The sequence below is a fragment of the Triticum dicoccoides genome, chromosome 1A (genome assembly GCF_002162155.2).
Source record: "Triticum dicoccoides isolate Atlit2015 ecotype Zavitan chromosome 1A, WEW_v2.0, whole genome shotgun sequence".
In the NCBI taxonomy this organism is placed as follows: Eukaryota; Viridiplantae; Streptophyta; class Magnoliopsida; order Poales; family Poaceae; genus Triticum; species Triticum dicoccoides.
The window spans coordinates 35587900-35603559 of NC_041380.1; the positions used below are offsets into that span (position 1 = coordinate 35587900).

Below are 15660 nucleotides of genomic sequence, written 5' to 3' on the forward strand. Positions count from 1 at the left end.
TTTTGTTGCTTCGTTTGATTTGATTCTTTTTGCAAACCGGAGTTCTTAAGTTGAACTTTCTCGTTAGATCTCTTATTTGAGTTTTACCCGTGCCCTTGCTTGATTGCTTATTGTATGCTTGTTTGTTTGCGATAGAGTACCCGAAGTGTGAAGCGTGCTACTACGAGTCTCTAGGTTTCGCAGATCATCAGCAAGGCAACTAACACTTTGATCATACCTCTTTACTACCCGGTTTTATTGCATTAGATCAATCCTCAAACAATTGCATGGTTGGGATCTGATTAAATTGTGGGTTGGGAAGTAGATGAGGTAGTACCTATTCACCTATTCATTATCAAACCTTGGGAGTTACTTCTACGTCGCTTATATTGCTATGCTATGTTCGTAGACGTGGATTGGGTTTGAGAGTATTCATGACAGATGTGAATATTGTTAAATAATGGTTAACTTAAGGTGGCAACTTTAATACACATCTGGGTGGATTGAGGCACCTGGGGAATTCCAGTGATTGCCTGTATTTTTGGAAATCCCGGGGTACCGTGTGATTCTCCTATGGACTGCCACCCAGACTCAAAGGGATCATAAGATTATTCATGCTAGAAACTTCCGTGTGCAGCCACATGACATTATGAGCTCTGGCATAGTTGAGTAAGTTGTGGGAAACCTTTCCATGATGGGCTAGCAGATGTAGGGGATTGTAGGTGTACCGGCCTATCTATCGCTTAAGGGGACCTCTTCGGAAAGACTGTGTCTCGGTCATCCGTTTCTCAAACATCTTGTAGTGCGAGAAAACCAACGGAGGAGATCGAGTCTAGTGGGGAAAAGTGCACAAACCTCTGTAGAGTGTACAAACTAATCATGGTTAGCTGTGTCCCCGGTTATGGACATCTTGAGTATCTAGTTCTTGGATTATCATGTGGATCTCATCAGTCTTAATTATATAATTTGATTGGGGTTAATGATGATTTTCAATTGGGATTGAGATGGGGTTTACCATTCTCAATGTTTAACAACCACCATGATAGTTAAATAAAATTTATTCCTTTGTTGTAGGGAAAAATTGGCTTTTCGCAAAACATATTAACCATATAGCCTCCACCAGCCAAATATGCATGTAGTGATAGCATTATTCCGTTCATTACTCTTTTGTGTTACCTTGCCAGCATATTCCATGTGCTGACCCGTTTTCGGGCTGCAACGTATCATGTTGCAGACTTTTCAGACGACGAGTAAGGAGCCTTAGGTCATGGTCTTTCACTCAGTGATGCCGTTGGAGTTGATGGACTCACTTTATCTTCCAAGCCTTCCGCTGTTATCGTATTAGATGGCCTTAAGCCATATTTGTTGTAATAAGTTCTCTTTTGAGACATTCCATGTAATAGTGTGTGATTGCTACTCTGTTATAAATCCTTCAAGTATTGTGTGTGTCAGCATTACCGATCCAGGGATGACACTTATGCACAGAGATCAGACTGTTTGAGGTCTGGTCGCTACACATATTTATAGATGTAACCCTTTCGAACGGGAGACGCATAGTGGTCACGCATACTGAGGATTGAAGACACCTATAGCTAGCAAGTTTCATCGCAGAAAGACCGGAACAGAGCAAATGAATGGGGGAGGAGGAGATGTCAGTTGTGCTCACCCACGAACGCAGGGGCGGAGCTCGTGAACGCACAGGGAGGTCATCGAACACCAGACCCTCGCAGCGACGAAACAACTGCACATTTAAAACCACCAAATCAACACAAATATGATGTTTTTATAATAAAATCGAAAAATATATGACCTAACTCATAATTCACCATTGGCCTTTGGAAGGCCGAAGAGCACCTTTTCGGTCAACAGGAGGCCGAAGAGGTATCAGGGGTCGGGGTGTCTGATACGTCTCCAACGTATCTACTTTTCTAACGCTTTTCCTCTTGTTTATCAGCCAGTGGGCCAACCTCCCTCTTTGTCGTCTAGTAGCAGACGGCAAAGACCTGGCTGATGGCAAAGCCATCCTTGGCCGTCAGCCAGCTCATCGTCGTCTATTTTTGGAAGTTGTTGGCAAAGCCATCCTTTGCCGTCAGCTAGCAGACGACAAAGAAGTGGCTGACGGCAAATCTTTTGATTCCAGTAGTGTTGGCTGCCGGCGGTAGCCGTGGCTTCCTCCTCCGACCAAAGAGGCCCTCCTCAACCTTCGTCGCCGCCCCTACGCCGCTCTTCCTCCTCTCTCCGCCTCGAATTGCCGCAACTCCGCCGTCCCTCTGTCGGTCCTCGCTGCTGCGCCGACGCCGCCACCTTCTGAACTGCCACCGCCCCTATTTGGCCGCTGCCCACTAGTTTTTACATCTCCACTTTGCATCATCTATTGGAGTTGCTCTTTTACATCTTCAATGTACATCATCTATTGGAGTTGCCTCTTTTTTGGAGATGTAAATTTTGACATCTCCTGTAGAAGAAGCATCACTAAGAGCATCTCCAATAGAAGATGCATATTTGGAGATGTAAAACAGGAGATGTCAAAATTCTCATGCGTCATCAATGTCCTTTTGTTTTGTGCAAGAGAATTGGAAATTTGTCCCGTCTGCTGCGTTAACTGGCAAAGCCTATTCGGCACCCGTTTCTTCAGTTCGCGCAAACGGGCACATACTCCCCCGCCGCGCTGGTCCAGCATGTTCTTTTTTCAAAACTGGAGCAAAATGGGTGTTTGTGCAAGCGTTGTTTCAAACTCGGGATCTCTCGTTGAGAGAGCAGCACAATGACCACCAGGACAACAACGAAGCAATTGAGCCTATAAACTTCATTCCTTTCCTTTATTCCTTCAGTCGCGAGAGCCTCTGGTTTTGGGAAGCTTCCCGAATCAGTTATTTTCACTGGTCCTTCCTTTTTTCTAGGCCCTTTTTCATTTTTGTTTTTTCCTTAAACACGTGAACTTTTTTCAAATTCGATAAAATATTTTCAAATTCAGTCAACTTTTTTTAAATCAGTGAACCTTTTTGGAAACTCGATGAACTTTTTTTCAAAATCGATGAAATCTACTTTCAAATCGATTAATTTTTTAAAAACCAATGAACTCTTTTCTAAAATCAATTAAAAAATTTAAAAACCGATGAACTTTTTTCAATATCGACACACTCTTTTTTCAAAATCAATGAACTTTTTCCAAAGTCGATGAAGATTTTTCAAAATCGATGAACTCTTTCTTCATTTTTGATTTAATTTTTTCCCAAACAGATGAACTTACTTTTTTTCAAAGTTGATGAATTCTTTTTTCAGTTGTGTTGGATTTTTTTCAAAATCAATTAACTTTTTCAAATTCGTGAACTTTTTTGAAGTTTCTGGACTTTCTTTCAAATGTCATGAACTGTTTTGAATTCAGGATTGTCTATGATTTTTTTGTCAAAAGTCAACGGTTCACCGGTCAACTGGCCGGGAACTCCTATGTGACGCATTCTGCGTCAACTAGGTGCGGCTTCGCACAGGAGCAGCTGACTGGCGGGCTTTGTGGGCCACGAGGCGCGCGTTTCCCTGGTTTTGAACTGTTTCTACCGCTTCGTTGATTCTGCTTCGCGAAGCTGTTCCACTGATTGTTGTCCCTGCTGTTTTCCACTGTTTCTTCTGTTTTCCTTGTATAAACTAAACAATGGTACAGTTTCAACTGTTTCCCAAAGAAACATGAAAGACAAAAGCCTTGAATTTACTAAACAATGGTTGTAGGTTCCATTTTTATGAAACCAGGTGCTGTTCCGATTGATTCAACTAGTTTTTAATTATAAAAAAACATGAAATTTCATTTTACATTTATTACAAAGTGGTACTTCTAAAACTGTCATAAAAGTGGTAAGCTTACATCTTGATGAAATTGAGTGATGATAGTATCACCAAGGCGTCATGAAAGACAAAAAAAATGCACATGTCTTACTGCTCGTTTTCATAACTGTTTCGGCTGTTTTCGGACATTGTTTACAGTTGAATGTCTTGGAAGAAACCATCACTAGATCAGCAAGAGAAAAAAAAGATAGCTCTATCGGTAAGGAAACATTTTTCCCATGGAAGTATTCCTTTGAGTTGAATCTTGCAGTGCACTTCCCTTGAAGGTGACAGTATTAATGAGACCCTTGAGAATAGAAAGAAGAATTAGAAGAAACACATACGCGATTAGAAGAAATTAATTTCACTGTTCGGTATGAAAGAACAAGCTCTAAGAAAATAACATCTCTTTTGTTTCCATAGGAGAGAAAAAAATAGAGAACTTACATGTCTCTGCAGGAAAGAAGTTACTAACGGCAGCTGAATTTCATTGTCCTTGCATGTTACAATCTCAAAAAGAAATTTCTGACGTAGAGCTTGTAAATCATCCTACAGTATTTTAACATGTGAACAAATTTTTGGAATATTTTTTGACATAGAGCTTGTAAATTTCATTGTTCACATATTTTTTGGAATATGTGATCAAATTTCGGAAACAGGAAACAATTTTTTGAATTAGTAAAAAAAATAAACATGTGGACAATATTTTGAATTTGTAAACAAATTTGGAAACATGAACATTTTTTGAACATGTGAACAAATTTTATGAAAACCGAAAAGTTTGAATTTCCCAAACATTTTTCAGAAATTAAATATTTTTGGAGTTTGTGAACATTTTTATGAAGCATGAACGATTTTTGAATCTTGAGAACAAATTTGGAAGCGCGGATTATTTTTTGAAGCACGAACATTTTTTGAACCTTGAGAACAAATTTTGAAACGAAGAACAATTTTGAAAAATCCTGAACAAATTTGGAAGCATGAACAATTTTGTAAAGCACGAACATTTTTTGTTTCTTGAGAACATATTTTAAAATAGAGAACAATTTTGAAAAATTCCAAACAAATTTGGAAGTGCGAACATTTTTGAGAAACCCTATTTTTGAGAAAAAAAAAACATGAAGGTTGTATGAAACAGCGAACACTTTTAGAAATTGAGCACAAAATTTGTAAAAACTCAACAATTCGAAAGATGCAAACAATTTTTGGAAATGGGAACATTTTTGTAAAGTCTCCCAAAACCCGAACATTTTTCAAATTCGAAAACAAATTTTGGATACTTGAACATTTTTTAAAACTTGGAACATTTTTTGAAACTCCCGAACAAAACTTGAACACATGAACAGTTTTTAAAACTTGCGTACATTTTTTCGAAACTCCCGAACAAAAATTGAAGCATGAACATTTTTTGCAATTTGCGAACAATTTTTTAAAAGGAAACATTTATGGAAACTCACAGCAAAATTTGAAAACATGAACATTTTTTGAATTTGGTGAACAAATTTTGAAATTGGATTATTTTTTGAAACTCCCAAGCATAACTTGAAACATGAACAAAAAGAAAATAAAAAGAAAAGAAAAAGGAATTGAAAGATGAAATAAAGAAACAGAAAAACGAAGAAAGAAAAAGAAAAGAAAGAAAAAACTATAAAGAAAAAGCAAACAGAAAAAACCAGTGAAAACCCGGTTCAAGAACCTTCCAGAAGGTTCCCAAAACCGTTCAGGAACCCTCCAAAAGGTTCCCAAAACCGGGACGCTGTAGCGCCTGTGCTATCTCGTGACTGGGCCGGCCCATCTTGATCGCTAGTCGCTCGCTTCTCTGTGTGAAGCCTCGACAACTGGACGCAGCGAGCGTCCAATAGGGTTTTCCCAACTGGCCAGCTGTCGACTGGCCAACCGTGATCGACGGGAGCGAAGGAGGCGATCGAGGCAACCTGGGCCAGACCAGTTCCCAGCCGCGTGGGCACACGAACTGCCAACTGGCGCCCATTAGCAGCTCTCGTGTTAACTTTCTCTGACTATTTAAATGCAGAGTTATTTTCTGGCCCAGGCCCATTTCGATCGCTCTACTTTTTTCTAGCCAATAAATAAAAGGCAGGAACCGTCCGAAACATTTCCACAGTTCTTTAATCCCACCTCGATTGGGGAATATCAAGTTATACGGCTTAAGTATGCGTCTACAAATGGTTCCGCTAAGCCGATGATGACTATCCTAGAGACCGACATTCTGAGCGCAGTGTGCGCAGTGAGGAAAATGTCATCAGGAATTAAATAGTCTGAGGCGACTTTTTTTATGCCACCGCTGTCGTATTTGTTTACCCATGTCAAATTTGCTTTCAATGACCATAGAAAAGATAGCCGTTCGAAGCAAAGTACAATGCCAAAACTGCTTTTGAAGGATGGTTTTTAAAAATTCAGAATTCAACAAAAAAACATATTTTTACATTTCAAAAAATACAGGCATACATAAGGCATAACTCACATGTGTAAATTTACAGGACGAAATACGTTAAAATGAAGGTTGTGCAAAAAAAGGCAATGGCTTTTCAAGACACGCTACTATTCATCCCAAAAGTCCATGATTTTTTTTTTGTAGATCGCATCTCAATGTGTTTTATTCTGAAATTTTATACGCACACACATCACATCATTGTGTACTGTACAAAAAAATTAACCAAAAAGTATGAATTTTGAATTTAAGAAAAAACGGCCTCGAAGGAGGCCGAGCTCCAAAACGCCATTCTCAGTTCAAAGCTCGTATTCCCTCCATTCCTAAATATAAGTCTTTTTAGACATTTCAAGTGAAATACAACATACGGATGTATGTAGACATATTTCAGAGTGTAGATTCACTCATATTGCTTCGTATGTAGTCATTTGGTGGAATCTCTAGAAAAACTTATATTTAGGAACAGCGGGAGTACATGCCACCAATGAGCCAAAATATGTCTAGATACATCCATTTCTCTGACAAGTATTACCGGACGGAGGAAGTATTAGCTAAATAACCTCTAAAAGCATGGAGATATTATTAGGTTCAGAATGAAAAGAAACTTATGCCAAACGGATGTATCTAGTAATGAAATACATATGGATCCGAAAGATTATTATAATATCGCCATGTTTCTTAGACACCGAATTATTCTGCGTTGTCAGATAAGAAAAATGATGAGAGAAGATGATCAAAACAACTAACCAGCAGCAGACTGTTTAAAGGGCTTCAAAATCTCATTATGTTTCAAGAACTATTTTCATTCAAGTAGAACAGAGAAATTCATTTGAGGGGTAGCCTTAACATCATAATCGCGGTACGTTCTCAAGAATATTTCTATTCAAGCAAATTGTTCTAGAAAGAAATATACTGCCACCGATCTGAATTAATCACCGCAGCCTCTTGTCTTGAATAGAGGTTGCGTCAATTAATTCCGATAGGAGGGAGTACCTTTACTTTTCTTTTGATCCAAGTCCATGATGAATGATGCACTTGACAATAGTTCCCTTTTTAGTGGGAGGCGGCAAAGACATGTCATACTACTTGTCGATGCTTGGGTAAAAGCAGAGATTCTGAAGTTGCTACAGAAAGCAAAAGCCTAAAAACTAAAAGATTATGATGATAGTTGGATAATCAATATTAAGCTATATTTCTTTTAGAGCTGATTGGAAGAATGAGCTGGACCAATGGGAGTTTGTGACATAAGGAGAGTATAAACATTACAGATGCACTATATAAAGTATATTGAGAAAAACATTATTACATCAGACTCCCTCCGTTTCTAAATATAAGCCCTTTCAGATATTTCAATATGGACTACATAGTACATACGGATGTATATAGACATATTTTAGAATGTAGATTCACTCGTTTTGCCTGTTACGTAGTCCATATTGACATCTCTAAAAGGTCTAATATTTAGGAACGGAGGGAGTATAACATAACATAACATAGAGATGTAATAAACATGTCCTGATTTTAAAAACAAATTTACTACGATTAGGGCATTTTGAAGACCGAGCTCCATGGAGCCCTTTATTTTGAAAAATTCAAAATTCATAAATTTCGATTTCAAAAAATTCTGAAAAAAACAAACATGTATGCAAGGATGTAATGTGTATGTGTGATAAGTTTCAGGATGAATTGCGAGCTGCACAAAAAAAACAAAATCATGGACTTTAAAGATGAACAGTACATATGGTAAAAGGCCCCACATTTGTCTTTTTTGTGTAGCTCACGTTTTAATGTATTTCGACCTGAAAATTTGCACACATGTACATTATGTATCTGTATTTTTTTCCAGAATTTTTGAAACTGAAAATTTTGAATTTTGAAGTTTTCAAATAAAGGCCTCCATGGAGCTCGGTCTCCGTTTGACATTTTCGATTTACTACTCCCTTTGTACATAAATACTAGACATTTTTTATATTTGTGAACAAAGGAAGAATAAAGTAATACGACAGGATTACGAGAAGATGGAAAAGGAACAAAAGAATATGTACCCCTCAGAAGCTAACACGTACCTTAATAGCATATAGTAGTTCTTCCGTACGATTCATACATGTTCCTCTTTCAGTTGATTCCTTGTCGTATTTTGAGACATCGAGCCTAACAATTAAATCCAAATCTTCCGCTCTTATCATCCTCGAAGTCTATCATAGGAGGAATGGAGAACCATTTAACAGAAAGTGATAGCAAATCTTTTCTATAGCCAAAAATTCCCTGTTTGTTGTGCTTAGACTTTGTGTCAAAATATTGTCTTTTTTGCTCATCCAACAGATAAAGTTCCTATACTTGACACAACTTACATACCTTGGTATATAGTGATCCTTTGGTGTAAGAATCTGCATAGAAAATAAATCAGATCCATAAGAAAGATACCAAGGAGTGAGCAATCCATTTTCATATCCTAGTCCATGTTGCAATTCCTTTCCCCAAATTGATTGTAAATCTGCAGGATATAATTCGGCTAGCTACAGTGGTGAACCATGTAGTGTTCCACCTCTCCACTAAATCGCAACAGTTCTTGCTTCTGAGATAGGAAAGGAATCATGGTCTAGGGGTACAGCATAACATATGGGACTAAGCACTACCTCCTAGCTCAAACCCCTACAAATTTAACAACTTCTTACCTTAATCCCAAAAAACCTGAGCTCAATAATTCCACGCATACCTACTGGGTTTGGCCAAGCTTCTCGTCAACGAATGCCTACCAGTGGAGAATGTTGTGCTGCTCCAGTGTGAGGTAAGGAATAGATTAGGGGGCAGGTACGGGATTATTGCATAAAGTACACTTTTCATATCACCAGAAAGCAACAATCATGATTATAAAATTGAATGTGCAACTGGACCTTTGCCTAGCCCAGAATAGTAGGCCTACAAAAATAGTGCAATTCCGAACATCATGTAGTACATTACAGTTCATAAACAACAGACCCTCTCTCAAAAGCACAACCAGCTAAGGCTACTCCGGTGAAGCAAATGTCTAGGCCATAACATGAAACAGCAAAATAACTAAACTATCACTAAATAGTAGTACCAGCTATCTTCCTGGTTATGCAATCATGTAAGAGCATCTCCACTGGCCCCCCAACAAGCCCCTCAGGGCGCCTTTTTTAGCGTCGGCGGCGAAACATCGGCCAAGTTGCGCCCCCAGATCGTTGTTTATCGCCGATTTGGGCCAAAATAACAACCTGCAAACCCAAGCCGAACCCAGCGCACCAGGGGGCGCCTGGGGGTACCGGCTGAAGCGAAAAGGCGCGTGGGCCCACGTGGTCGGCGACAGACCGGCCTATTCCCGCCGTTTTCCCCCATTTTCCCTCCATTGCCCAAGCACTTCCCCCCTTCTCCACCGCCGCTCCCGCTATTCTCCTCATCAGATCCGACCGCCATGCCGCCGAAGAAGTATGCGGCCCCTCGCCTAGCCACCGATACCGCCCAGCCAAAGCAGAGGAAGCCGAGGGCACCGATGGCAAGGCCACAGCGCTTGTCGAACGCCGAGTGGAAGGTAGGCGTTGAGTAACCACCGATCACCAGAACAGGCTCATCACCAAGAGGGCCAGGGACGTGGCGGCGGCGGCGGAGCAGGAGAGGCGTCTCGCGTGGGGATGATGAACCTTCCGCATGGCCACTGCCCACAAGCTGTGTGAGGGAGCCAGCAGAGCGTCGCGTCGCCGGCCAACTTCTCGCTGCCGCTATGGGGGTACGCGCCCTCGCCTGGCTACTCCGACGGCAACACGCATGGCGGCTTCAATCCCAGCATCACCTTCCTGCATGGGGCAGTGTCACGTGCCTCCGGCCTCAACACCCAGTACAACTACTCGCCGCCGGCGTACTCAGGCTCGCCTGCGCCGCCTCTGCGCCGTGCCGCCCTACCCTTCGCACACGGCTAGGCGCCACAGTTCAGCAACACCAACGCCAACCTGGACGAGATCATCACGAGCGGCTCGGTCGCCGCCGCTTCGTGCCCCGGGTTCCACGCGCAAGACAAAACGATGGACACCGCCGTCGACATGGACGACGTGCTCGACGACGCCAAGGAGGAGGCGGAGGAGGAAGAACAGGTGGAGCCGGCGCCGAAAGAGAGAAAGAAGAAGCGGGCGCCCAACACAAGCCGGGCGAGCCTCGCGTCAAGTGGACGTCCAAGGAAGACGAGTGCCTCGCCGATGCATGGAAGACCGTCAGCATCGACCCGATCACCGGCTTGAATCAGAATGCCGACACTTACTGGAGAAGAATCAAGACGGCGTTCGACGAGCACAAGCTGGTCGACCCCGACTTCGCCAACATCCACATGGATCACAGCGACAAGGCCATGGCGAACCATTGGGCGACCATCTAGGCGGCCTGCAACAAGTGACATGGGATCCTAGAGGAGGTCGCGGCTCGCCCGGAAAGCGGCGCCAACGTCGAGGGGCAGGTATGGCCAGTCGTCGGCTCAGTTCTTTCGTCGTGTACTTCGCCGACACTTGTTCTTCGGCTGTGCAGATGGTTCGAATGTTCAACATGTTTCGCCAGGACAACAGCGACCAAGAGTTCAAGTTCCTTCACGTGTTCTCCAGGATCGAGTCGTGCGAGAAGTGGAGGGAGTGCCGACTCACTCTCGCAAGGCCAAGGAGACCTACAAGCCGGATGCGCCTGCCCCATCGGCGGCAGAAGGGCGCCCTGATGGCAACAAAAGAGACAAGGCGGCGAGGGGCGCGGCACCCGCTGCTGAACGGCTACAATCATCGATCGAGCAGTGCATCGCCGATGCCAAGAACAGCGCCGCCAAGAGGGAGGAGAAATCCGACGTGAGGTGGTCGGCGTTGATGACGAAGCATGACGTCAAGCTCGACCTTCACAGGACCAAAGTCGCCGCGAAGAAGAGGAACACCAACCTAGTTCTCTTGATGGCGGCAGACATGTCGACGATGGACGAGCAGGTGAAGGCGTGGTACCTGGCAGAGCGTGGCCTCATCTTGAACCAGATGCCTCGACAGGCGGCAACCGCCGCCTCTACGCTCACAACGACGCCAACGCCGATGCCAAGCCTGAGAAGTGAACATGTGCGGACGCCCTGCGTGAGCACTGAAGCCACACCAACGCCAACGTCGAGCCCGAGCACTGAAGATGCGCCCACACTGACCTCAGCCAGTCCCATGGCAGAGGAGCCTGCCGTTTGATGCGTTCCATGTCTATGATTCCTTCCTTTTGATCACCGAACTTTTGGGTATGTTTGATCGCCGACCTGTGCCATGATGATCGCCGAACCTGTGGCATTTTTTGGCAGCAGAGAAGATAAATTAGAATTTTCGGGCGTTTGGGGGCCGAAACCTGGGGCGCGACTGGAAACTCGATCGCCCTCAGGGCGGAAAAACCGCCGGCGCATATGCCAAAAGACATTCGTCGGGTGCCCTGGGGGGGGGGCAAACGGCTGAAGATGCTCTAGTGGTTAAATCAAAACCTGGAAAATGCACTCATGAACACCTACAGGAGGAGATGGGCCTTCAAACCCTAAGAAGGAGCAACCAAAGACAAGGTGGCCATTGACAGATTGACGAGGAAGCACAAGGACGTGGCCGCTAGACTTCTCATGATCATTTATCCCCCTTGAGGCTGTATTTCCTTTCCTTGTGGGCTTATTTTTGCTGTTGCCCCCAGCCTGTACCTTACCTTTATTTTCTTTCGTTTCTGTGGACCTCCGTTTTTCGGTTGGATGTTGTGCTTCGGTTGTGGTTTGCTTTATTTATAAAGCGGGGCGAGAAGCCTTTTTCGGTACAAAATTCAATTAGCCGTGGCCCTTTTCAGGAATCATCCACAACACCCTATCCTAACAACTGAGTGTGTAATCCATCCTCACACAATGACAAAAAAGTATACTAGAAAACAATTAACGAATTCAACAAAAATAGATGTAGCTAGTTAAATCCTAGTTTGATAAATGTCAAAGAGTAGTTTCATATGATTCCATTGTGTTATGTGTGTGCATCAGTTTTCAAACATGATATATATAAAAACAGGAGGGTGACAGAACCTATACTGGAACCTACTACAACGCCCCTTCGGTCAGTTTTGCATCAGGTTGACTATGGGCAGAAAAGACAACACAAAAGTTGAGTGGTAGAAAATAGTGAAACTAATCTGATATGTCTTGTGGTTCCACGGCCTATCGAGGGCGTCGCTGCTGACCTTGGCAACACTGAGGAGGTCATGGTCCACACGAAGTTCTTGGGCCTAAAGCTTCTTGGTTCCTCCCCCAGCTAATCCACCTTCCAAGCTAACCAAGTCAAGTCAATATAATTTTAGTTCCATTGTGAGTTATTCTCCTAAAAGGCAAATAAAAAGCACTCTGAATAGATGCAAACGTTGAGAATTTCTTGCTGATTCAGTCCAGAGGAAGAGACGGCGATGGGGTGGTAGTGGGGGAAGAAAGCGAAGGGATGCAGGGGTGAACAGCAGACGGAAACGGGGGCAGACACAGCGGTGGTGCTCTGAGAGGAGCAGAGGCAGCCCCGACAACAGCTTGCGAACAAGAGCAAGGGCGGCCATGGCAGGAGGTACCACCAAGGAGAAGAGCAATTGCGGCGCGGAGGCGGACATGCAGCGGGTGGCAGCCGGAAACCCTAGTGCGGGCGCTTGGAAGAGGACGGAATGGGAGTTACACGGCAGTGTTGTGCGGTCGTGCGAGGGTGAGAGGCCAACGAAGCCAGACATAGTGGTAACCCAACAAGTCTAGAACAAATGCTCATGTAGCTACTTTTTTTTCACCCATCTATTTCCATGAAATAGTGAAGAATTGGCTCTCAGGAATAAGGCTTAAGTGTACTCTCATTTCAGAGATGTGCTTGCATTTTTGCAATATATTCAGTTTAGGTCAACTGTGAGAATCAGGAATATGGCTTAAGTCTCAGCTACGCTTGCACGCATCATATTTGAAGTTAGCGAGCAGCACAAGTACTTCACAACCAGTCTTGAATCAAAGGAAATAACATCATATTTGAAACGATAAAAAAGAGGTTACACTTTTTCTAGGGAAAGATGTATGTTAACACACTAACTTATTAGTGATCGGATGTTTGAATGTAGCAAAACATGGATTTTCAAGGCTTCAGAGCGAAATGGAAGTGATCAGAAGACAAAACCTTTGCAAGTAGAGCTTTCCCTCGGGAAGTTCAACTGCTTCTTTAATATCTTGAATTGGAACATGTAAACCACCGACATCAGAACAAGACTCCAAACGTGTCATTTCAATTTTCATGACAGAAATCATAGGACCAACTTCACCTTGCAAAATTCCGACCACCAAGAGAACCTGAGAAAAAGACAGGTAAAGCTCAATAAATAAATACTCCAAGGCAGAATTGAAATTCATCACATCAATCAAACAGATACTCCGATGGCCTAAGCTAACCAGTCCTCTCTCTGAGTGTATAAATAAATAAACCACAAAAAGAATATGAGAGCTGAAGACTTAAATGCAGATTTCTATTGCAACCATTTCACTCTTTCCAATTGAATAAAAATATAATGACCACAGATTCTGCCAACTTTTCTTCTCCTGGTAATTGCAACCATGTAGTAAGGACCAAGAAACTTCAGAAAACCTGAAGAAGCAAACAAGTGGTAAATGTTATAATTTGAACAACTAAAACGATTTGATAGATATACTCTATGAATCTCAGTTCATGTTGAAATACAAATTATTCCATAGCATTTTGTGACAAAATTCAGCACAGCAGTCAACCTATTTCCCTCGTGAATCCGCCAAATTAGTTCTTGACAATCAATTCTCCGTGTAACTAGTAGGATACTCCTGGATACCCAAATCAATAGACTCCAACCGGTCAATCTTCAGCACCGTCCAAAGAGTCCTGCTCTTGTGATCTGATGGGGTAGCAAAAAGAAGCCTTATGGTGTAGCACAAATACAAATACGCATGATGGTGCAGGGAAAAAGAGTGAGGAGTAAAAGGATGGGGGTGACCTTGATGACGACGGCGGTGAGGAAAGGTGCTGGAGCGGCGGGCTTACTGCTCCGAGGATTTGTCCGGGCCTTCTCCTCGGGCTGCTACCGAAAGAAACGATTTTATCCGCCTCGGAGATGGTCGCTGGGACGCCGAGACGACAGGGTTTGGCGGAATCGCAGCCGGAGAGGGAGTCCACGGCCCTTGGTGGCTCGCGTCGGCGCCGTCGCAGGATCCGGCATCGGCACCACCGGATCAATCCGGAATTACTCCTCCCGTCGAAAAAAAATCGATCTTTTCCGGCATCGCCACCACCGGATGAAGCCGGAATTACTCCTCCAATTGATCTTTTCCAAGGGAGGGAGTACGGGACGGGGATGGCGGAGTTTGGAGAAGGGCACGGGGACGGTGATGCGGCGAGGAGAGAAGGAATCGCGGGCGGAGGAGGAATCGGAGATGGGGAGGAGGGCGTCAGGAGGTATTTGCGGGGTTTTTTATTATTATTATTATTACAGACGTCGCGACATCTTTTCTCGACGCACAAAAAAAATGTCATCAAGAATTTAAATATTTAGGCTTCCTTAGCGAAAATTCCAAAAATTCATTCCACCCAGGAATCGAACTCTGATTATCAAGGAGTGAGACTACTACCCTAGCCCAGTCCCGTTCAATTTGCTTCAACGCATGTATAATAGTTTTAAGCTATTTCTTATTTGTGTGCTTCTCTTTATTTAGCCACATAACAGTTTCTTTCTTTTTCGTTTTCTTTTGAGAATCACATAACAGCTTTCTGAGACATGCATAGCTTAGCTGTACTGATGTTCTATTGCTAGCCCAGCCATGTATGAAGTTATAGTCCTTGGCTCTGGTTGGTCGACATTGCGGGCTTAATTTACTTTTGGATGAATTTTTTGATCAAGCTCTTATTGTGTGGAGGTTGTTTTGAAGTTCCGGTCCTTTCGAGGGAAGAAACTTTTGCTTTTGCTTTTGGTTCTTCAAGCAACACACACAAACAACACTGGTAATTGGGTATACCAAACAAAACCTATGATATGTAGGACAGTAAAACTGAGTCTAACTTCAGCCCTCTCACGCACCGAGTGTTTCTGGCCATCTATTTTCCGTGATATGGGCGTTCCTTACCATCAGATATGCTGGATTTTTTTTTTACTTCCACCACACATTTGATTTCCTGGCCCAACTGTCCTAAAGGTCGGTTGCTCCAGGGGCAAAATCTGAGTCCTCTGGTTGCCTGAGCCTTTTTCCCCAGCCCAACTAGCAAACCACTCATATCCCACCCCACGAGCGTTACTGAAGAAAGGCCTACCAAACGATCACAGTCGAGTTAGAAAAGAAATGCCTCATGAACCCTAACAGAGGAGACGCCCGGAGATGGCAATCCATATTCTCATCAACCGCCACCGCTACG

The 15660-nt window shown here is 43.3% G+C and overlaps 1 protein-coding gene across 18 annotated transcripts; it reads right to left on the reverse strand.

Moving 5' to 3' along the window:
- Positions 1-3770: 3770 nt before the first annotated feature.
- LOC119361202 lies at positions 3771-14716 on the reverse strand. Of its 18 annotated transcripts, none has more exons than XM_037626533.1 (8): positions 14252-14716; positions 14013-14152; positions 13764-13872; positions 13411-13580; positions 8600-8631; positions 8311-8439; positions 4243-4344; positions 3771-4102 (listed from the first exon to the last, which is right to left on the reverse strand). In XM_037626533.1, exons 4-8 carry the CDS (start codon positions 13487-13489, stop codon positions 4010-4012), a joined length of 435 nt encoding a protein of 144 aa, XP_037482430.1. In that variant the 5' UTR covers positions 13490-13580; positions 13764-13872; positions 14013-14152; positions 14252-14716; the 3' UTR covers positions 3771-4009. The 18 variants fall into 18 exon arrangements, 4 of the variants coding, with proteins under 4 accessions (XP_037482430.1, XP_037482434.1, XP_037482425.1 ...); XR_005172862.1 differs by lacking the exons at positions 3771-4102; positions 4243-4344 and adding exons at positions 6216-6567; positions 8920-9017; positions 12458-12545 and having other exon boundaries at positions 13411-13872; XR_005172869.1 differs by lacking the exons at positions 3771-4102; positions 4243-4344; positions 13764-13872 and adding exons at positions 8920-9017; positions 12458-12545 and having other exon boundaries at positions 6730-8439; positions 13411-13459; positions 13553-13580.
- Positions 14717-15660: the final 944 nt, after the last annotated feature.